Source organism: Eublepharis macularius, chromosome 2 (genome assembly GCF_028583425.1).
Source record: "Eublepharis macularius isolate TG4126 chromosome 2, MPM_Emac_v1.0, whole genome shotgun sequence".
NCBI lineage: Eukaryota > Metazoa > Chordata > Lepidosauria > Squamata > Eublepharidae > Eublepharis > Eublepharis macularius.
Genome location: NC_072791.1, coordinates 233939869 through 233963186, shown reverse-complemented (window position 1 = coordinate 233963186; position 23318 = coordinate 233939869). Strand labels below are relative to the sequence as shown.

At 45.4% G+C, this 23318-nt stretch overlaps 1 protein-coding gene across 3 annotated transcripts in view; it reads right to left on the bottom strand.

Annotated features, from left to right (window-relative positions):
* ALS2 (alsin Rho guanine nucleotide exchange factor ALS2) overlaps positions 1 to 23318 on the bottom strand; it is a 100893-nt gene that overhangs the window by 23998 nt on the left and 53577 nt on the right. For all 3 annotated transcript variants that reach the window (XR_008596575.1, XM_054972525.1, XM_054972526.1), the window contains exons 17-21: positions 22495 to 22561; positions 21153 to 21355; positions 7378 to 7443; positions 6456 to 6554; positions 3041 to 3205 (exon numbers count right to left, since the gene is read on the bottom strand). Coding sequence is in view for 2 of the 3 variants with exons in the window: in XM_054972525.1 (XP_054828500.1) it covers positions 3041 to 3205; positions 6456 to 6554; positions 7378 to 7443; positions 21153 to 21355; positions 22495 to 22561 (600 nt within the window). In the remaining variant the exon portion in view is untranslated. The remainder of the gene's footprint in view (positions 1 to 3040; positions 3206 to 6455; positions 6555 to 7377; positions 7444 to 21152; positions 21356 to 22494; positions 22562 to 23318) is intronic.

Sequence of the window (23318 nt, the reverse complement as noted above, 5' to 3'; positions counted from 1 at the left end):
TTTGGACTCTGGCATTTTTGCTAAAACCTTTCTAAAATCAAAGCTTCAATTCTTAACCGCAAGGAACTGAATAGAAGCAATCACCTGGACACAGTCATTTTCACAAAATGGAGTGTTTACAATTTATATATGTTACCTCACAGTCCATCAAGGTGGTTTGCAATAGAGATGGGCATGATCCAAAAAAAACTGCCGATCCAGCTGATCGTGGATCGGTGCCGGTGACGATCCCGACTAAACGATCCAAACCGATCATCTCCCGTTCCCGATCCGTGGATCGTGGAGGCCAAAGCGCGGCGCACTGCTATTCCCAGCTATGTGGGAAGGTGGGTGTTGGCGGCAGCCACAGGGCATGGGGAGACGACGACGAGCCGCCTCCCCTCAGGCGGCAGGGGGTCTGGCCGCTCACCGGCAGCACCCCCCATGTGCCCGCCCGCCAGGCCAAAAGGGAGCGCGCTGGTGAGAAAAGAACAGTGGGTGATGCCGGCGGCATCTGTGTTTGTGTTTGGCCTTCTGTGTTTGGCCGTCAGAGCTGCCTATCAGGGTTTGCAGGGATGAGATTGAAGTGCCCATGGCTACAGAACACCCCCTTCCCCCTCCCTCCCCTGGCTGTCTTCTCCCAACTGGTGACTGCTTTGCTGCTCCGTGGTTGGAAGGAAGCCCTGCTGATCAAGGAAAGCTGGGCTTCCATTCGGGTTTCCAGGGCGACAGAAGGAGGGGAAACACAGCTCAAGCATTCCCATGGCTCTGTTGCCCCGGGAATAGATTACTGGCGCCTGAGTGTCTGGCTTCCCGATCCGAGCACGATCCAGCCCCGATCCAGCCCCCCTCCCGATCGCTGGATCGTTGGCCATGGCTGATCATGATCCGCTGAGTCACGATCGCATGATCGCCATTATCATGGGTTTTTTTGGATCGTAATTCGGATCGTGCCCATCTCTAGTTTGCAATAAAATGAGGTAAACACGAGACAAGGATCCATAGTATAAAAAAAGTGAAGAAAAAAATAACAGGTAGAAAAATCCTTGTCTCAAGCAGAAATTAGACTTTCTGTGTGTAAACAAATGAATTATTCAGATGATTGAATTATTCTCTCAGAAGGAACCTTTTCCTTTCAAGTTCAAAAGAAGCCAAAACTGTGGAGAAAGGCCTATGCAGTCCCTTTGTTTCGTTATCACTACTGCAAGAAAATCCAGTGAACAGCAAGGGCCTGCAAGTCAGGAAGGGAACGGGAATTCCAATTCCAAGGGTTCAGACCTCCCCATTACAGCTCTCTGAGTTCCTTGGAGGAAGGGATAAAAATGCTAGCGATCTAGTTACCAACTAGTGGAGCTGAGTCGTCCTCCTCTACAGATGTAACAATTTAATAAAGCTTTCTACCAGTGCACCCAACAGAGAAATTGGGCTACAGGTTTATAATTTTCCAGAAACTTCCACAGTTCGCTTTTAAAAATGAGCATTAAATTGTGTACCGTCCAATCCTCTGCGAGGGGAACTGACTTTAGCAGTACATCCCATCTTTGTTAGAGGAGCAGCAAGTTCATAGTGGAGCTCTTAAAGACCGGTGATGCTACCCAACCCTGAGGTTCAGTCAGTTCGACTGATCTCTCTACAGCTTCAGCCTTTGTTACCTCTTTTTTACACAACTCCTCTTCTTGTTGGATCCATGATTGTCAGCAGTTGCTATCCTTGAAAAAAAATTAACAGCAATAGAAAGGGAGACATTTTCTTGCCCTTTCTTATGCCTTAAAATAGACTCTTTGCGCCTTTTCCAGCTGCTTTGAATTCACAAAAACGTGGGACAGAAATCTTTGAATAATAATTTAAAAAGCCAACCTTGCTCTGCCTTTTTCTTTTTGCATCGTTCTACCCTGCTGTTGCTAAGCAACTACACAAATGGACTGCCTCATGTACGGTGAGACTATCTCACTGGTGGGACAACTGGTTTGCGAGGGTGGCCTGTGTTTGCTTACAGAGTTGCAGGCGCGGGCTGGATTTATGTCCCTCATTTCCTTTCATCCTGCACTGGAGATACATCCTACCTGAGGCAAAGGTGGATCCACTCAGCGGACCCAGGATGTGGGACACCACTGGAGATCAAACATGATTGGGACTTCTGGGAAATCAGTTGCTGCTTTCATTCAGAGACTGCTGTGATTCAGATTTCAGCTCAAGTTTAAACTTCTATAGAACAAGCAAAAAAAGAGCCCCACGACTTCTGCCATTTAGTACTAGGAATGGTTCTCACCAACAAAATCAGTGCTTTTATATTGTCTTCAAGAGAATAAACATGCCATCATTTTGTAATTTATTTTAAATACACCTACAAATATGTGACAATAGCCTTCTAAAATGGCTTGTTTAGCCGACTACTTGAAGCAAATATCAGCTAAAGTTTTAGAATCTGCAAAAATAAATGCTTATTTTTGATATATTTTTATTTCAAAGCATTAATATACATTACTGAAGATAAAGATTTTAAACGTTTAAATATTTACAATGAGTGTTTGATTATTTAACAAGCTATAAATATACATACTATAATTTGGTAATTAGGTTATTATCTGGCATTGCGGATAGGAGGACAAGTCGAAGGTTCTATTTTTAGTGAATTAACCTAGTTCTCAAGCTAAAGAGTGGAAAGAAAAGCTGATTTTATTGGGAGTGTATCGCTGTTTGAAAGAAAATCGAGGAATGGGAACCATTTTTCAATAAAATTAGTTGTTTGGGGGTAAATTTCCACTGCCTGAAGTCTGTTTGTTATTTTCTCCATTATGAACTGATCCCATATTTGGGGTACCAAGTAGTCATATTTGGGGGATTTTCCCATTTAGTTGCTATTGCTGTTTTCACTGCCACAAAAAGTGTTTCAATTAATTCTTGCTTGATCGGAAGGGAGAGCATAAGATTGCCATTGATTTAGGAAAAGGATTTCCAGTTTCATTGGGCTGTCGTAGAAAACAAAAGCTTCTGACCAGTTCTCGTCCTTCGTATGACATTGCCTCAGCATATTTGATTGGAACGTTAATGATGCGTTTACCTGGTGATATCATCAAATACTCCATATCCCGTCTTCTTATCCATCACCCACTGACCAATGAACATACTCGGTGAGGAAGACGTCAGTTTCCCACTGCGCAGGAGGCCGTGGCCATGGCGCATGTTATCTTGAAAGCTCCCTTCATACACTTCTCCAGAGGCATAGCTGCAACAACAACAACAACAACAAAAAGTCAGAAGATTGGGGGTGGGGGACAGGTAATATATTATCCTCGTCTTCTTGAAAACCCTGCTTCCACGGGTGAAACTGCAGTTATTGAAGGGTAACGTAATTGCTCACCATTTACTTTTCCCCTTTCTTTCTCCTTTCTTCTTTCCTTTTCATCCCCATCCCTTCCATTAAAGAAGTATGAGATGAATTTCAAGGGGAAGTGTCATAAATAAAAGAAGCCACGTCATAGATATGAAGACAACTTTTATGCAGGTATGTATAGGTACACTAACATGGAAGAGCCCCCTGGCGCAGAGTGGCAAGCGGCAGTACTGCAGCCCAAGCTCCACTCATGACCCGAGTTCGATCCTGGCGGAAGCCGGGTTCAGGTAGCCGGCTCAAGGTTGACTCAGCCTTCCATCCTTCCGAGGCCAGTAAAATGAGTACCTAGTGTCCTGGGGGTAAAGTGTAGATGACTGGGGAGTGGGGAAGGCAATGGCAAACCACCCTGTAACAGAAGTCTGCCAAGAAAATGTCGTGATGTGACGTCCCCCCATGGGTCATATCTGTTGGGACTGTAAAAACTGAGTGCACTACTTTCAGTCATGAACATGAGTGATGGTTAGGTCAAGGGGCAGAAATGGTTCTAGTAGCTTTAGTGGATGATTGCTATCTGAATATAAACAAAATCCATGCCTCATTATTGCTCCTCCTGGACCTATCTGCAGTAGACCATGCTATCTTGTTGAGGTGTCTGGAGGCAGAAGTGGGAATAAAAGGATGTACCTTGGACTGGTTTAAATAGTTTCTTATGAAGTGGACTCAAAGGGTTGCTGTTGGAGATCAGTGAGCATTATCTTGTAGGGTTCCACAGGGCGCACTCTTATCCCCCATGTTATTCAAACTCTATGTAAAGCCTTTAGGAGAACTTATTCACAACTATGAACTGGGATGCAGATGACACCCAAATCTGTATTTCACTATCCAAATCAACACAGGGTGCAGTAGAAATCCTGGGTTGCTAACAGCTGTGGTCAAATAGCTGAAAGCACACGAACTGAAACTGAACCCAGACAAGATGAGAGTGATGCTTGTTGGGAAAGCAGATCTTGAAGGGCGATGCACTCCCCACTTCTGATGGAGTTCGTCTGACCCCTGCAGATTCAGTGAAGAGCCTGGGGGTTATATCCAGTGCTACTGCTAGGAAATCAAGTTAAGGCAGCTACAAAAATGCTTTCTACAACCTCACTCTAGCCTGGAAGACGCCCCCCTCCATCTCTACATGGCCAATCCAGCCACCTGGATCCACGCTATGATAACACTGAGACTTGAGTATTGTAATGCACTGTACGTAGATCTACTCTCTAAGTCAACTCAGAGACTCCAGTTGGTGCAGAATGCTGCAGCTCAAGTTATTATCGGGAGCGAGCAGGAGTAATGCAGTAATCCTGCAGTTGCTCCACTGGCTACCTATCAGTTAGCAGGCTCAAAGCAGGCTGGCTATCACCTACAAAGCTCTTCACAGCCTTGGTCCCACAAACCCATGGGACCGCCTCTCTCCCTATGTTCCTTCATGGCAGCTTCGCTCATCTGAATAAGGCCTTCTGCAGGTGCCACCCTGCACATGGGCAAAGTCGACAGCTATCTCTGGGGCCACACCCACCTTATGGAATGGCCTACCCCTGAAGAAGTCAGGAAAGCCCCCACACTCTTGGCTTTCTGCAAACTATGCAAAACTGAATGATCCAGGAGGGCTTTTTGACTCCAGATAGGGAGGGCTGTGCCGTAAGGAGGTGGTCCCACCAAGATGCTTCACTAAAGAGACGTGGACCACAGACTTCACTACCGTGTGCTACTAGGTACTACCTATTACTTTGCGTATGTACTACTATGTACTGTTGTTTTAAGTATGATCTCCTGGGTAGTTCTATGTTGTTTAACATGTCCATCTTAGAATTACTGATGCTCTGGTTCAGCATTTCTTCAACTCCAAATGGGATTTCTGCTGATGTTATGTCTTTGCAAATTCACATTTATAGACCCTATTGCATTGTTTATTGAAACGGCCTTGAAATTGACTGTACTAGTCTCACACTATGTAATCCGTCTTGAGTCTCCATGAGAAAAGTGGGCTATAAATGACATAAATAAATAAAATTGCTATTCCTGTTGAATTTGTACTACTGTGCTGAGGATTATGGGTTGGACGCAGCACAAAATTTCCTCTTGCATTAAAGCTCTTGTGCAAGCAGAAGCATAAGAAAAAGGCCACAGTAGTTGCTTGTGCAAAGTCCAACTTACTTTATTCCGACTTGTATTTCTGCTTGTGCAAGATCTTGCGCAACTCATTTCTGGGTACTGTAATATACAGGGAGGAAATCACTAGGTGTTGCACAAGATCTCACGCGAGTGGAACTGTGTGACGACTGTTTAGGTTTCTGCATCACTGGATCCAAGCCCAGGTATTCACCTGTCAGGTATTCACCTGCCATAACCAACACCCCTCTATACACTGCGTGCTGGGGCTTTGATGCGATGGGTGAAGCTATTCCCTTTCTTGACGGGGAGGTGAAAGTACGCAAGGGAGGGGCCGTCTCTACTGTTATCTGTCTGTTCTCTTACGCTCCTCTTGCCTGAGCCTGGGAAGAGGCGCTTGCACGAACGCTTACAACCTTGAGACTTTTCCTACAACGGCTCTGCTCTTTCCTGCCTAGAGGCTTCTTGAACTTAGCTGACCGTTACCTCAAGTGGGTGAGGATTTGGGAATTCACCTGCGCTTAGAATCCTACATACACTTTGTGCTTGTAGAGAAACGTCATTCCTGTCAAAGATGGAGTAAGATCCTGAAACTGGCAGCTTATCAATAAAGTTCTTTAACTCATGCAGTGAAGTCTTTTTGAGGGTCACCTGGCAGATCCTTAACAGTTTCTTACATTGATAGCATTCCTCTGGAGAACCGTTATGGACCTCTGTAGAAATTAGTGTCAAGTCTGTATGGAGATGACAAACAGGTCCAAATATAGCCTCCTAAAAGATGTCCATACGGTGAAAGTCCCATGTAAGCAACAGTCATATGTGGTGATCTAAACATGGATTTAATGCTGTTTGGCAGATGGAAGTGTTTATAAGAAAAGAATAGTGCGTGATGTGGCTCCTAGAAGTCTCGGCTGCAAGTTCATGATATAAATCATTTAAACTGCTATTCTCTCTTAGACCATATATCTATGCATTGTTTGTATTTTACCTGTAGATTCCTTGGCCACACATTTTGCCTTCCTTCCAATATCCAACATAGTGGTCGCTCTTGTTCATTATTTTGTTGGGTACTTTATATTCACCATGCCTGCCAATATGAATATCACAGACATGAACAACAAAGAGAAAAATATAGTTCGATGAGTAATTCATGATTACCAGGTCTATAAACTCAGGCCACAGTTCTGTAAACATTACTGAAAGAAGGGGATTTTATCTCCCAACTAAAAATATACAGGACAGCACTGAAAATTTAGCACGTCTTATTGTTGAGGAAACAAGACTGACAGAATATAAAATGGACCAGTGATTTTCCTAGTCAAGAAGCTCTAACAAACAAACAAACAAACAAACAAACAAACAAACAAACAAACAAACCAACAAACCAACAAACCAACAAACCAACAAACCAACAAACCAACAAACCAACAGCTACACTGACTGCAAGTTAGCCTGTTTCTGTAATTTTTTGGTATCACGCTAGCTTCAAGATGCTTTGTATTTTCGCTAATACAATCTAGACAAACAATAATAAAAATGTCATGTATATTTTGATAAAGATAAAAATCAGTTCTGTACCACCACAGCATATCAACATTCAGGATGGAAGAGCCATAGAACTTCCACACACTGAATGCTTTTTAAAAATGTACATGAGACACAAAATGCATCTCATTTTGTACAACAATGCCAAATATTCTTTTCAAACTGCACAAGGGGTACTTCAGGCCCTACCATAATCAAAGTCAGGCTAATAGTATGATGTTTTAAGTTCATACTAAAAAACACCTAGAATTGCAACAGAGGGAATTTTTTCCACACAGGTACAGGCAGATCATTTAGTACAAAACAGTTCTTTTAAACAGGTTTCCCTTCTCCACCCTTCAATTGGTCCTGTTCATTGCTCTTACCCATCTTCCAGGCCATTTCGGAACATGCCAGAATACATCCTTCCATCCGCCCATTTTAAGATTCCCCTGCAACACACAGAGCACAATAAATATAACACTTTGTCACTTGGAACATTGTAACTAGGAGTGTGCATGGGGAAAAAATTCGGTTTTACTCGAAGTGGGTTTACCCAAAGCAGGAAAAAGATTTGTAATACCCCGAAATCTGAAGCAGCACGCCACTTTGGCTTTGGGTATTTAAATTGCTTCGGTATGCTCTGTAAAGATTTTGAGCATACCAAAGTGAGGGGGGAAGCTGTCTCCCACCCACCCCACTTAGTCCCCATGTCCTCCCCACCCCCACCCCACCCCACTGGCTGTGGACCCAAGTAAGAAGACCAGCTGGGCCGTGGGGTAGGCTGGAACCCGCGCTTCTGCGGGCCGTACTACCTCCTCTGCCGCCGCAGCGGCCAGCTGGGCAGTGGGGAAGGCTGGAACTGGCACCTCTGCGGCCTGTGCTGCCTCCTCCGCTGCCACAGCAGCTAGCTGGGGGGTGGGGAAGGCTGGAGCCAGCACCTCCGTGGCCCGCACCACCTCCTCCATAGCCAGCTGGGCAGTCGGATAGGCAGGAAACAGCACCTCCACCGCCCGTGCCGCCTCCTCCACCGCAGCGGCCAGCTGGGCGGCAGGGAAGGCCGGAGCCGGCACCTCTGCCGCCCGTGCTGCCTCCTCCGTTGCTGCAGGGAAGGCACAGGTAAGTGGAGTGGTGAGAGGGTGCTCTTTAAACTTCAACTGACCCGCAGGGGTGGCATTCCACTGCGGGCCAGTTGAAGCCTAGGAAAGGCCCCAAACCTTCCCGAAGCGACCCAAATTGCGACCCAAATTGCTTTGGGAAGCTTTGATTCAGGGTTTCCAAATTGGAGGCAGCATGCTGGCCCTAAATCGGAACCCCCAAATCTTTATCAATCGGGTCCAAATTGGGCATTTTTCTCAAATCAGATATCCAAAGCGCACACTGGGGGGACTTCTGGTTTGGATCTATGGCAGTCTGACGTGTTCCAGGGAGCTGGAAAACAGGGTTAACATACCTGTAACTTATGTTCATCGAGTTCTTCTGTGCTGACACACATGGGGACTGTGCAGGCGCAGGCCAGCCGCCGGAGAATTTTCTAGAGCTTCCATGGCTCCGAAGGGGCCGTTTGTCGCGCGCCTCAGCGACCGTTTTCCCGCCCAAACGGTCACGTGATCCTCCAGCGACCAACGGCCCCTTCCCTCAGTTCTCCTTTGCCGCCGCTTGACCAACACACTTCAGCCATAACACCTTAAAAACACCAATTTCCGTTACAGCCAACACATTATAGTGCATTGGAGTTCACAGCGGGGTAGGAGGGAGGGTTGTGTGTCAGCACAGAAGAACTCGATGAACATAAGTTACAGGTATGTTAACCCTGTTTTCATCTTCGTTCTTCTGTGCCTCCACACATGGGAGTGTACCAAGCTTCACACAATAAGGAAGGCGGGGGTGAAGTCCAACACAATTTTATTGAACAAACAAGAACAACAATAAATAGATATGCATATATACATCTATGTAAAAAATACTGTGTAAGGACACATAAATACTCAATAGTTACATATATACACACCCCCAGGTACATATATACACACTTTCACTCAAGGGTACCCAGCAGGTACGCCAAGAAAGTCATTCCTAAACTCCCTTAGGAAAAAAGGGAGTGTAAGACAGCCTTGGCCACAGATACATCCTGTTCCGCATTGACATCAACGGCGTAATGCCTGACAAAGGTGTCTGCAGAGGACCATGTGGCTGCTTTACAAATGTTAACCAGGGGCACCCCCCTGAGGAGTGCCGAAGAGGATGCTTGGGACCGCGTGGAGTGGGCTCTGACATGAAGCGGGCAAGCCACCCCGGCCAGGGAATAGGCCTTGCTAATGGCCGTCACAATCCACCTAGACAGGGTCTGTGAGGAAGCCCTGCTACCCTTGTCCTTGGCCCCAAAACATACAAACAGGTGAGGACAGGAGCGGAATTCCTTCGTCCTATCCAGGTAATAGGCTAGGGCCCTCTTCAAGTCCAGGGAATGAAGGGCCTTTTCCCCCTTAGAGGAAGGTTGAGGAAAGAATGCAGGCAGTGAGATATCCTGCGAGAGGTGGAAGGCGGACACCACCTTGGGCAGGAACCCGAGGCAGGGACGCAGGACCACCTTGTTGGGATGAAACACAAGAAAGGGGGGGTCAGACCGCAGTGCAGACAGCTCACTGACCCTTCTGGCCGATGTGACGGCCACCAAGAATGCTACCTTGTAGGACAGCATATCCAAGGGGCATGTAGCCATAGGTTCAAATGGAGGCAACATGAGACGTGAGAGCACCAAGGACAGCGACCACTGAGGCACTGGCGCCGACACAGGTGGGTAAAGATTGTACATGCCCTTAAGGAACTGGCGGGATTGTGGGTGAGAAAACACCGTAGCACCCTCAACTCGGGCGTGAGCAGCTGATATCGCTGCCAAGTGTACCTTGAGGGAGGACACCTTCAAGCCCAGGCCACGCAAGTGGCACAAATACTCTAACACAACCCCCAAGGGACTGCTGTCAGGCACCACTCCTCTGGCAAGTGCCCAGAGCTCAAACCTGCGCCACTTGGCCGCATAAGCGCGCCTAGTGGATGGCCGACGAGCATTCAGGAGGACCCTCTGTACCTCGTCAGTAAAGCCTACAGGGGAGGAACGATCCGCCAAGCCGTTAGGTGCAGCTTCCTGGGATCGTGGTGGACTAGGCTCCCGTTTAGGAGAAGGTCTTGCCGAGGGGGCAGACTCACATATGCCCGTTGGGACATCCGCAGGAGCTTCGGGAACCAAACCTGCCGTGGCCAGAAGGGGGCCACTAGGATGCAGTCTGTCCCGTCCTCCTCTATCTTGCACAGGACCCTGGGAATCAAGGGGAACGGAGGAAACATGTAGTGCAAGCCCTGCGTCCACGTAAACTGGAAGGCATCCCCAATAGAGAGGGGGTCGCTCCCTGCCCTGGAACAGAACGTGTGGGCCTTGGTGGTCGCCGCAATGGCGAACACGTCTATTACTGGATGACCCCACATCTGGAAGATCGGCCCAATGCACTCTACGTTCAGTTCCCACTCGTGGTCCAGCAAAGGGACCCTGCTGAGGGCATCTGCCCGGGCATTGTCTGACCCAGCCACGTGCATAGCACGGAGCGACACGCCGTTCCTGATAGCCCACTGCCAAGTGAGCGTGGCTTCCCGGCACAGGGCCATGGACACTGTGCCCCCCTGCTGATTCACGTAGTACATGGCAGTCGTGTTGTCCGTCTGCACCAACACCTGACGATTTCTCAGCAGTGCTGTAAGAGACACAAGTGCGAAACGAATGGCCCTTAGTTCAAGCACATTGATATGGAGGGTCTTTTCCCTGTCAGACCAGACATCTTGCACAGACACATCACCACAGTAAGCCCCCCATCCCAACAGAGAGGCATCAGTGGTAACCGTGATGTCATGGTGTTGATACCCAAAAGGGGTCCCTTTAAACAAGTTGTCATCAGACAGCCACCAGTCCAAGGAGGAGAGGATGACCCTCGGGATAGAGAATTTGAGGGACGGAGGGTGCAGTAGAGCATCGTACCTCCGCACAAACCAGTTCTGGAGAGGGCGCATACGCAGCCTAGCGAAAGGCACCACAGAGGTGGCCGCTGCCATATGCCCTAGTAAGCACTGGATAGAGCGCACAGACTGGAACCGGTTCCTTTTAAACATGGACACTAGGCCCCGTAGGGACCGAGCCCTCTCCAAGGGGAGCAGGGCCTTACCCTCCACAGAGTCTAAGAGTGCGCCAATGTAGGACACCTTGCAGCTGGGCACCAGTTTGGATTTCTCCAAGTTCACCAGGAGCCCCAGGCGTTGGCAAGTGCTAAGTACCAAGCCAATGTCCTGCACCAGCCTAGACTCCGATTCAGCCATGATGAGCCAGTCATCGAGGTACGGAAAGATGGTACAGCCTTCTTCCCGTAGGAAGGAAACCACAGGGGCCACACATTTAGTGAACACTCGTGGGGCAGTGGACAGGCCAAAGGGGAGCACCTTATACCGGAAAACCCTTTGCCGGTAAACAAAGCTCAGGTATTTCCTGTGCTCCTTCCGTATGCCCACGTGAAAGTATGCGTCCTTTAAGTCAAGAACCGCAAACCAATCTCCCTGCTTCAGCAAGGCGATCACAGCCGCCAACGTAACCATTTTGAATTTGGTCACCTTGAGGTAGGCATTAAGGCCCCTCAGATCTAAAATGGGACGTAAGCCCCCATCCTTCTTGGGGACCAGGAAGAACCTAGAGAAGAAACCCTTTACAGAATCCTCATAGGGCAATTCTTCCACAGCACCCTTGGCCAAGAGCGACACGATCTCCGCATCCAGCTCGGCCATAGTGTTATTGACAGCCGTCAGGGGTGAACTGCATCTAGGCAGCTCAACAAACTCCAGCCCGTATCCCAGTTCAACAATAGTTAAGACCCATGAGTCAGATGTTATTGACTCCCACTCAGAGAGGAGTGGACTAAGTCTGTCCGAAAAGTTCGGGGATACGGCTGGCGTGACCCGTCAGTACTGCCTCCCGGCGCCCTGCTGATCTTTCTGCTGGGCCGGTTGTTGTGACGGGCGAGGCTTGAAGGGCCGACGCCTCCTCTGCTGTTGTGCGGGAGGGTATGGCCGCTGCTGGTAGGCAGGATACGGTTGGTAGCCCGGCCGCTGATGTTGGTACCTGCCCTGGTAGTGGTAAGGGCCGGACCGGGGAGCGTACCGTGGCCTGGAGGAGGGCTTGTCCGCCGGAGCCAGACCCAAGGACCGTGCCGTCTGCCTGTCCTCTTTTTTCTTTTTCAGGGTCTCGTCGGTCGATTTGGAGAACAGCGAGTCCCCTTCAAAGGGCATGCTCTCCACCCTGGAACGCACCTCCTGGGACAGGGCCGTAGACCGCAACCAGGAGTGGCGCCTGAGGACCACCGCCGAAGCCATCCCCCGAGCAGCAGTGTCAGCAGCGTGGCTCCCGGCATTCATCTGCTGCTTAGACAGCCGGACAGCCTCTGTCTGCAGCAGGGACACCACAGCCTTCTGCTCCGGTGGAAGGTCCCGGGTATAGGATGCCAACTTCTCCCAGAGGTACAGCTGGTACCCTGCCATGATGGTCTGGTAGTTGGCAATCCTCAGACCCAGCGAAGCGACGATGTACTGGCGCCTGCCCATGGCATCCAGCTTCTTGCCCTCTTTATCGGCAGGCACCGAGGAGTGACCCGACCGTCGGGGGTTGAATTCCTCCGTGACCAAGGAGGAAGGTGGAGGGTGTTTCACCAACGCCGGCCAGGTGCCCTGCTTGATCTTGTAAAGCTGCTCGATGCGCTTGGATGTTGGCGGTTGATCACAGGGCACCTGCCACACCTTCTCCACAATCTCCTCAATACCCTCGAGCATGGGGAAGCCAACGTACGCCGGATTATCCCCGTAAATACGTTTGAGGAGCTTGTCCTTGGTCTTTGGGGCTGCTGAAGAGATGTCCATCTCGAGAGCCTTGGCCATTCTTGCCATCTGGTCGGCGTAGATGCGGAGGTCCTCGAATGGGGAGTCCGCAGATGGCACTAGCTCCTCAGCTGGCGATGGTTCGGACCAGGACTCCGACTGGTAGCCGCCAAAGCTCTCCACATCCTCCTCATCGGAACCGAGCTGGGATTCCGGAACCTGGAGCGGAGGGGGAGCCCACGCCGACCTCGATGTCGAAGGCCTCGGTTCCGACACGGAGAAGCCTGCAGGTGCCCCTTCCCACTGGCAACGGTATGGCGAGGGGAGGTAGGAAGCCTGTCGATGCCGGGACGCAGTGGACCGGACCGATCGGACACTGTCCCCGGAACCATGCTGTTCACGACCGACCGGAGGTGGAGACGGACGGACAGGCGACGGATGGCTCCGACGAGGAGACGGGCTCGGTTCCAGCCTCGGCGACCGAAGGGGAAGCGATGGTCGGCTCCGACGGCGCGGGCTCGGCTCCGGCCCCGACGAGAATTCCGCGGGCACCGTCTCGAAGGCCATCGGATCCGGCACCGGCACGGAGATGTCTTCTGGCTCCGGGGAGCCCAGATGAGGGGAAGGCGTGTGAGGAAGCACGATGACCTCCTCCTGAGGAGCGGGACGCGGCGACCGGTGATGCTTGGTCTTCTTCTTCTTCTTTGCTGGTTCCGAAGAAGACCTCGGAACCGACGCGCTCCTCGCCTTCGAAGGGGACCTCGGCTTCGACCTCTTCGCTTTGATCGGGATCGAACCGGCCGTCGGTTCCGACCGGGGACTCAGTACCAGGATCCTCGGTTCCGAAGCTGGTCTCGGATCCGACCTGGTAGATGACGCGCTACGGGGCGGCCGCACCGGTCCCTGCGCTGGAGAGGCCGCTCTCGACGCCGAGGCACTCGGGGGACGCGGTTTCGACCCCGACCTCGCGGAGGCCACTGAGCCAGCTCTCGAATGCCGTTCGGCAGAGGGGCTTGGGCCGGCCTTGGAGGAGGGCAACGGAGCGCCTCCGGACATGACCTTCTGCCACAGGGAGGAGTTTAGTCGGGCCTTGCGCTCCTGCCGGGCCTTGCTGGTGAAGCCCTGGCAAATTTTACAGGCCGTCACATTATGGGTCTCCCCCAAACAGAACAGGCACAGTTCATGGCCATCGGTCTTGGCCATTTTTGTGTGGCATTGCAGGCAATGCTTGAAGAGAGCCTTAGAGGCCATCTTCAGGGGCACGCGAAAGGAAGGTCAAAACAGTCCGAGTCAAATTACCGATTCCACAACAAAGTCCAAAACGAGATCCGAAGAATAGTCGAGGTCACGAAGTCCGAAGTCAAAAGCCAAGCAATCAGTCAGAATAAAGCACGAAGCACAAAAGCACAGAGCAACGAAGCTCACGTTCTCTCCAAGCGGCGGCAAGAAGAGAACTGAGGGAAGGGGCCGTTGGTCGCTGGAGGATCACGTGACCGTTTGGGCGGGAAAACGGTCGCTGAGGCGCGCGACAAACGGCCCCTTCGGAGCCATGGAAGCTCTAGAAAATTCTCCGGCGGCTGGCCTGCGCCTGCGCAGTCCCCATGTGTGGAGGCACAGAAGAACGAAGATGAACATCCGAGTTGTTGTTTGTTAGGCTGGCAGGTGCCTCGACTACCTGCAGCCCCCCGTTTACAGGAAGAAAGCGGGCAGGAACGCTTGTGGCCCCGAGAGTGAGTGATCTCGGCGGAGGGGGGGTTCTGAATCAAGGACTCTCCCCCTGCCTTGAGGTCCCCTCGAAGAAGGGCGGCTTTTATCTCTGCAGCATCTTTGGAGTCAACGAAGTGGCATAAGATCGTCATACCCAAGCCTCAGTAACAGATTTGAGTGACGATTAGCAAAAGGAACAGCGATTACAACCCAAAAGAAGGATTAAGAGGTAAAGATTACTATCTCCCCTTATGGACGCGATTTCGGCTTAAGGACTAAAGCTTTAATTGGGAATTCAAGATCTAATTAAAGGGGAAGAGCTATTAATGCCACCCAGGAAATTTTTTTGAGATTTTGAAAAACTTTAAAACGTAAATGAGCCAAAAAGAACTTTTGTTTACATACCTGTGGTTTGGGAGATAGCGACGCGAAGGGAAGGAGCGTGGGAAGCAGCAGAAGTATTGCGAGAAGACAGTTTGTTTATGAGAGCAGTGAGACGTGTAAAGAAAGGCAGGAAGTGTGTCGGAGAACCAACGGAAGGAAAACATCAGAGGATTGACAGAGGAACAGAAGAGGAAATGGAAGTATGCCATTTTAAGTAAGGGAAAGGTTGAATGCTTCATCATAGAGTTTACCATAGAGAAAAGATGCCCGACATTTTGCCTAGCGCAACAAAGAATTTTGGAACTGTATTTAATTTGAAAAGACATTTACAAATATAAAAATTGACAGACGAGAAAACGGAGCTTAGAAAGAGAGCAGACTCGTGGGCAGGTACTAAAGCAAGCCCAACAATGTCGAAAAAAGGTAAGGACTGGCAGATGGCTATTGAAAACTTGGACAAAAAGTTAACAGAGGGCAATAAGGAGCTTAATGAGACTATACAAAAATCACAACAAACTTTGCTAACGGATATTAAAGAAGCAATAAAATCAGAAGTGGCAGAATTGGCAAAAAATATTGATGTGATTAGAAAAGTGCTCCAAGTAACCCAACAAAAGGTTCAGGAGGTGGAGAAAAAAACAGAAAATTTGGCTACAAATTTAAAGGTAGAGACTTCAGTGTGAAGTGACAGGATGGCAGTTATGGAATGTAAAATCACGGAAAAACAAGTGAGATTTAGAGGCGTCCTGGAATCTATGTCAAAATCAGCACAAGATCAAATCACAGAAATATTAGCAGATTTTTTAAATAAACAACCAGAAGAGAGTGCAGCTAATTTAGACATAGTTTACAGAATTAATTCAAGCTATGCACTGCAAAAAGACTTGCCAAGAGATATTATTGCCCAGTTAACCACCAAAAGAATGAAAGAAGAAATCATCAGGAAGCATTCTGAGAGCCCGTTAGTGATCGAGGGAAAACGTGTGAGAATTATGAAAGAGCTACCAAGGAGAATCTTGGTAGCCGTGAAAGCCTTCGACAGCCTCCAGCCGTGAAAGCCTTCGACAATACAAGGAGAATCTTGTTGGAGAGGAAGAAATACAGAGATTTAACCCAGAAACTAAAAATCCTGAACATAAGGTACAGATGGGGAATACCGGAAGGTCTGAGTTTTGAATTCCAAACCTTGAAGAGAGTTATCAAATCATGGCATGACATGGAGGTTTTCTTGGCAGATAATGAAAGTGACTTACCTAAAGCAAGTAGACCTTGAATATGGAGAGCAAATTAGTATCGTGGAATGTAAATGGACTTAATTCACCTTCAAAACGTAAGGCATTATTTCATTGGCTAGCAAAACAAAAGTGTAATATAATTTGCCTACAAGAGACTCATATAAAAGATCAGGACTCTAAATATTTAAAAAACAAGAAATTGGGAAAGGAATTTGTGGCTTCAGCAAAACAAAAGAAGAGAGGAGTTGTAATTTATATAAAAGAAGAATTGCAACCAAAATTGGTTATTAGTGATATTAATGGTAAATATTTGGCGGTGGAATTTACCTGGAATGCAAAAAAACCCTTAATTATGGGAATTTATGCCCCAAATGGATCGAAGGAACAATTTTTTAAAGAAATAGTGGCACAATTAGAACAGTTGACATATGATCAGGTGATAGTGGCTGGAGATTTTAATGCTGTTGTGGATTTGCGATTGGACAAAAAAAAAGGCAGTTAAAAACAAAACAGGAAGATCGCTAAAGTCTTTTTTTGAGTTGGAAAAACAGGAAAATTTGGAAGATATTTGGAGGAGATATAATTTAAAAACGAAGCAATATACCTACTTTTCAGCAAGCCACCAATCACTATCAAGAATTGATGATTTGGGCATCTAAAGAATTAGCTATATGGACAAAGGACGTGGAAATTATGCCAAGAATAAGATCAGACTATAATCCTATTTTATGGAGATTTGGAATGGGACGTAAAAAATTAAGATGGAGAATAAATGAAGACTTTCTCCAAAATCAGAGTAACTTGAATGTCCTTCAGAAAGAAACAAAGTACTTTATTCAGTATAATGTGGATCAAGGGGTGCCAATCCAGAAGGTGTGGGACGCATACAAAGCGGTTATTCGGGGAGTATTGATTGATTTAAATATTAGAGACAAGAAAAATAAGGAAATGAAAGTAAAGGAGATACAAGGAAAAATTGTCCAAAAAGAGCAACAATTAAAGAAAAGACCAGGAAAAAAGAAATTGCAACAGGAGATAAAAATTTTACAAGAACAAATAAAAGTAATGGAAAATAAAGAGTTGGAATGGGAGTTGAAAAGATTAAAGCAGAAGTCCTTTGAAGGAGCCAACAAACCTGGAAAATATTTAGCATGGCAAATGAAAAAAAGGAGAGAGAGAAAATTTATAAGTAAAATAGTGGAAGATGGGAAAGAATTGATAGATCAACCTGCAATAAGTAGAGCATTTTATAAATTTTACGCCAAACTGTATCAGAAAAAACTTGTGGACATCAACTTGATTAATGAATATCTTCAGAATATAAATTTGCCAATTATATCGAATAAATTGAAAGAGAGATTAAATGCTAAAATTACAGAACTGGAATACAATACAAGTAACAAAATTGGGAAAGGCACCAGGACCAGATGGAATATCTGCCAAATTTTATAAGATGATGGCTAAAGATTTGACGCCATTGTTGCAGAAGGTAATGAATGGAATACTGGAAGGAAAAGGACTGCCTGATATGTGGAATGAAGCAAATATTATATTAATACCAAAAGGGGAGCAAGATTTATTGAATGTGAAAAATTATCGACCAATATCTCTAACAAACAACGATTACAAAATTTTTGCTAAGATATTAGCAGAAAAACTAAAAGGTTGGTTGATGGAATTTGTGGCAGAAGAACAAGCAGGTTTTTTGCCAGATAGACAAATTAAAGATAATTTGAGAGTGGTAATAAATGCAATAGAATATTACGAAAAACATCCGGGGAAGGAGGTTGGCTTTTTCTTTGTGGATGCAGAGAAGGCCTTTGATAATTTGAACTGGGATTTTATGTTTGCAGTTATGGAAAAGATGCAGATGGGCAAGGAATTTATACAAGCAGTGAAAGCAATACATAAAGACCAATGTGCGGCAATTGTGGTAAATAACGAGTTATCAAAAAAGCTGGAGATAAGAAAAGGTACAAGACAAGGTTGCCCACTATCGCCATTGTTGTTTGTGATGGTATTAGAAATTTTGTTAAGACAGATACGGGAAGATGACAATATAAGAAGAATGAAAATTAAAGGTTTTTCATATAAAGTAAGAGCATTTGCTGACGACATGATGGTTATAATTGAAGATCCAATTCAAAACATGCCAAAGTTGTTAAATAAAATAAAAGAATTTGGTGACCTTGCCGGGTTTTATATCAACAGAAGCAAATCCAAGCTGTTATGTAAAAATATGACCAAGCAAAAACAGCAAGAACTAATGGAGATAACAAACTGCGAGGTGGTACATAAAGTAAAATACTTAGGGATTGATCTCACTGCTAAGAATATTGACTTATTTAAGAATAACTATGACAAACTGTGGCAACAAATAGATAGGGATATGATGAAATAGAATAAGCTAAATTTGTCACGGTTAGGCCGTATTGCAGTGATTAAAATGAATGTACTTCCAAGGATGATGTTTCTACTACAAACAATACCAATAGTAAAAGACAAAAAGCAATTTGAAAAATGGCAAAAAAAGATACTAAATTTTGTGTGGGCAGGAAAGAAACCTAGAGTGAAAATGAACGTGCTGTATGATGCCAAGGAACGAGGAGGACTACAACTACCTAACCTGCAACTTTACCACGAAGCAATTTGTTTAATGTGGCTGAAAGATTGGATGTTACTAAAGAATCATAAGTTACTAGCCTTGGAAGGACACAATAAAATATTTGGATGGCATGCATATCTATGGTATGATAAGGTCAAAGCAGATGCTATGTTTTTACATCATTATGTGAGACGGAGTTTATTTATGGTTTGGCAAAAATATAAGAGATATTTAGATGAAGAAACCCCATTGTGGATTGTACCGGCGGAAGTTGTAAATCCTAAAACGGAATATAATGGCGAAGAGTGGACGACATACAAAGAAATTTTGAGAATGGAACAAAAAACAGTTACAATTAAAGCAAATGAAGAACTACCATTTCAATATGGGTGGTTCCAGTACAGACAAATTAAAGATTTGTATGATTCAGATCGTAGGAAAATAGGATTCAGATTAAAAAATTCAGAATTGGAAGAATGTTTACTACAAGAAGGGAAAAAAATGGTATCTAAGATATATAAGATTTTGTTAAAATGGTTTACAGAAGACGAAGTAGTAAAAGTGCAAATGGTGAAGTGGGCAATAAATTGTAACAAAGATATTACAATGGAAGCATGGGAACATTTGTGGAGAAATACATTAAAGATATCAACATGTACTAATATAAGGGAGAATGTGTACAAAATGATGTATAGATGGTAATTAACACCAAAGAAATTAGCTTTTGGGAATAGCCAAATGTCAGATAAATGTTGGAAATGTAAAAAACATGAAGGGTCGTTTTATCATATGTGGTGGTCTTGTGAAAAAGCTAAACAATTTTGGGGGAACATTGTTGATGTTATGTCAGATATAGTACAGAAAAAAGTGAGTAAAAACCCAGAGTTATTGCTATGTTTAGGTTTAGAACAGGGGTGGGCAAATTGCGGCCCGTGGGCCACATGTGGCCCGCTACAGAGTTTTTTTGTGGCCCGCCAAGACAGTCAGAAAAATCCGCCTTGAACCGAGATTTCGTTCCCGTGAGTGACCGAAGATTCGTCTCGTATTTTCCACTAGGATGGCTACGTCAATACGCATGCGCAGTGTAGATACGCGCTTTTCCAGTTGATCTGGTTAATTTCAATTTTGTCTTTGCAACAGTAAAACAATAAATAAATTGAATAAAACTACCACTATTTTATTTAATTTATATTTATTGATTTTTATGATACAATTTATACCTTTTCTGAAATGCAAAGTTAACTAATGAATGCAATCATTTTAAAAGGTGCGGCCCTCCGCTAACCTCCGCTCCCACAAAGTGGCCCCCAAGCCAAAACAATTGCCCACCCCTGGTTTAGAAGATTTTGCGACCCAAGACAGAACGCTAATGTTTTATATGACAACTGCAGCAAGGATGTTGTATGCACAATTATGGAAGACACAAGAGATACCGACAATAGAAGATTGGATACAGAAATTGCTGTACATGGCAGAGATGGACAAATTGACAAGGAAAATAAGAGAACAAGGTTCTGAAGAATTTCTTATTGACTGGGGGAAATTTAAAAGATATTTGGAAAAGAAATGGGACGTAAGGGGGAAAGTGTGGTCATTGGACAATTATTGAAGGGGAAGATAGGGTGTCTTTACTGATGGAAATAATATTTGGAAAGTAAAAATAAGTTAATAGTGTAAAAATAATATTCTTTTTTTAGATAATGTATTAGTTGGAATAATAGATACAATTAGATAATGGGTTGGAAAGCTGTTGGAAGTCTAACAAGAAAAGGGGGGAGTGAGTGAGTGGGGGAAACAGGAATAGGTGGGGAATTAGAATGTATATTAAATAATTTGTATGTTGACTCACCCAATAAAAATATTTTTTTTAAAAAAAGATATCCAAAGCCTTAATTGTAACACATTTTATGTAGGACTACTGCAGCTGTCGAAGACATATGAGTGGTTGTCAATCGGCTTTTGAAGTTTAGGATTAAATACTCTAAATATATTTTATACAACCTTTTTAACATGTTCTTTCATTTATTACCTGATATAAAGTTTAGGTGCCCTGACCTGGATAGTCCAGGCAAGCTTGATCTCTTCAGATCTCAGAAGCTAAGCAGGATTGGCCTTGGTTAGTAATCAGATGGGAGACCATCAATGAAGACCAGGGTTGCAGAGGCAGGCATGGCAAACCATCTCTGTTAGTCTCTTGCCATGAAAACCCCACCAGGAGTTACCATAGTTCAGTTATGACTTGACGGTACTCTCCATCACCACATAATTTTAGGTAATTTCCTCTCATTAAACAGACACATACATACAAACATTTGCACTTTTTCACCTTCCATGCGGTTTTCCAGAGAGCCATCGTCCATTGTAAGAGGCATCCTTAAGCCGAGGATCCTTGTAAAAGGTGTATTTCGCGCTCCGTGAAATGGGGGGTTCTTGCCTCTGAATATTTCCACCACTCATGTAAGGTGGCAGGTCAGATGTCCCTTTTAAGGCCTGATCCACAGCTTGACTTATAGCTCTCAACCACTTTGCCTGAAACAATTGCAGTGAAAGTATTCAAATACATGCCTATTCTTTGTATTTCCTTGTTACTTTCCCAACCACCGCCTAAATTACTTTTCTAGGAAGGCTGCAGGAACAACAGGACATTTGTCCAATAGAGCTGCATGGAACCAACTACGGTAAAAATCACAGGACTTTAGAAGTCTCAAGACCATCGAATCCAGTAGTCTTTAATTTATCTAAGCCTTAGCGATACCTTTATCTTATACCTGTTATATGAGATGAATTTAAAGGTATTTACCATATATATTCTCTTTTTCTTCCCATCTTTCTCCCACTTAAAAATTCTTTAAACCATTTTAAAAGAAGGAATTTGCAGTGATGCCACTGATGTGAGATCTTAGGTCAAAGAGCACCCAATTGTGGGTCACAATCTAGTCCAATCCTTCTCCTGTGGCAGGAGACTGAATATTAGCAACTAGGGATGTGCAATTCAGGTTTGGGATTCAGCTTAAAATACCGAATTCTACTTGATTTGGTAAAATTTGGTATTGCCAAATCCAATCTGATTGAAGTTTACCAAATTTATTTGGTAAAATTCGGCAAACTTTGGGAGCCACAGCAGCAGCATTTCGTGCTATCAGCAAAAATCACTGCATCCCACCTGTTTTTCCAGGGGTCGGGGGGGGGGGCAGTTTTGGAATGAATTTTACCAAATTTGATGGGCACCTTCTTTGGGGGCCATATTTGGTAAAAATTGGTCCAAAAATGGCCCTCCCCAGGCCGCTGGAAAGCCCTGAATCGCATTTCCCATTGAAATCAATGGCCGAATTTTACTGAATTTGCCTCCTATTGCTGGGGAATGCTGAATTTTTTTCCTGATTCAGCTTTACCAAACCCAAATCAGCCATTTTTTTTTCCAGTGCACACCTCTATTAACAACATCCACATGACATATTATCTCCCTACAAAATAAACCCAGTTACAGTGCAAAAGAAGCACAGAAAAGATTATGAAGCGCCCCATTCCTTAACTATTAAAGAACAGCTAAGGAAAATGATTGACATAGCTCTAAGAAGTAAACCAAGCTGTAGTCTATGGAAAAGTAACCACCTCCTTAACTCAGTAAGCCCATTTGACTAGCACAACAAATCAGTCTCTTTGCCTACCTTCTCTTGTGGTGTTGATGAAATAAGAATGAACTGCTCCTCAGGTGTAGTGACTCTCAAACCATTTCTGAAAGGAAAACAAAAAATACACTAGAGAAATAAACTAGACCCTATAAATAGAAATAAACTAGACACAATTTCATTCATTATTTTGTCTCAATGCTAAAGAAAAATAGGTTGCACTTACTTGTAACTGTTCTTCAAGTGGTCTTCTTCACAGTCCCACCGAAGGCCGTGGATGGATCTGCACATGTGCAGTCCAACCGCGGATATTCTAAAGCTCCTAGAGGTTTGAGACACTCGCCTAGCCTTTCCACGTACATTTCCCCCCAAGATGTGGCTATAAAAGGCGGGGTGAGCAGCTCCCTTCCTCAGATCTTTAAGCTGCTAGTGCAGAAGGGAGGTAAGAATAAGAACTCATGAACAACAGTTTCAGATAAATGAAACCCTGTTTTCATTCTCATGTCTTCTGTGCACTCCCAGAGTGTGCAAAAGTCTTTCTGCATCATCCTGAGGAGTCAGAAAGAAGAGGGGTAGGATAATGTCTGGATTCACATGAAAAGTAGAGATGACCTTTGGCAAAAAAGGAAGGCTCAGACAGAAAATGACCTTATCTGAGAATATCTTAATGAAAGGGAGGTCAGATTCCACTCGTGGAAACAGTAGAGTCCTCAGTAAAGAATTCTAGTGAGGATGGTTCTGGTGCAAAATTAGAACTGACGGCAGAGTAGGCATCCAATTGGGTGGAAGGGGCCAACGTCAGTTCTGGCGGTGCATTGCTTTCTGGGATTGTACAGTAGGGTGAACTATATGGTGAGTAATGG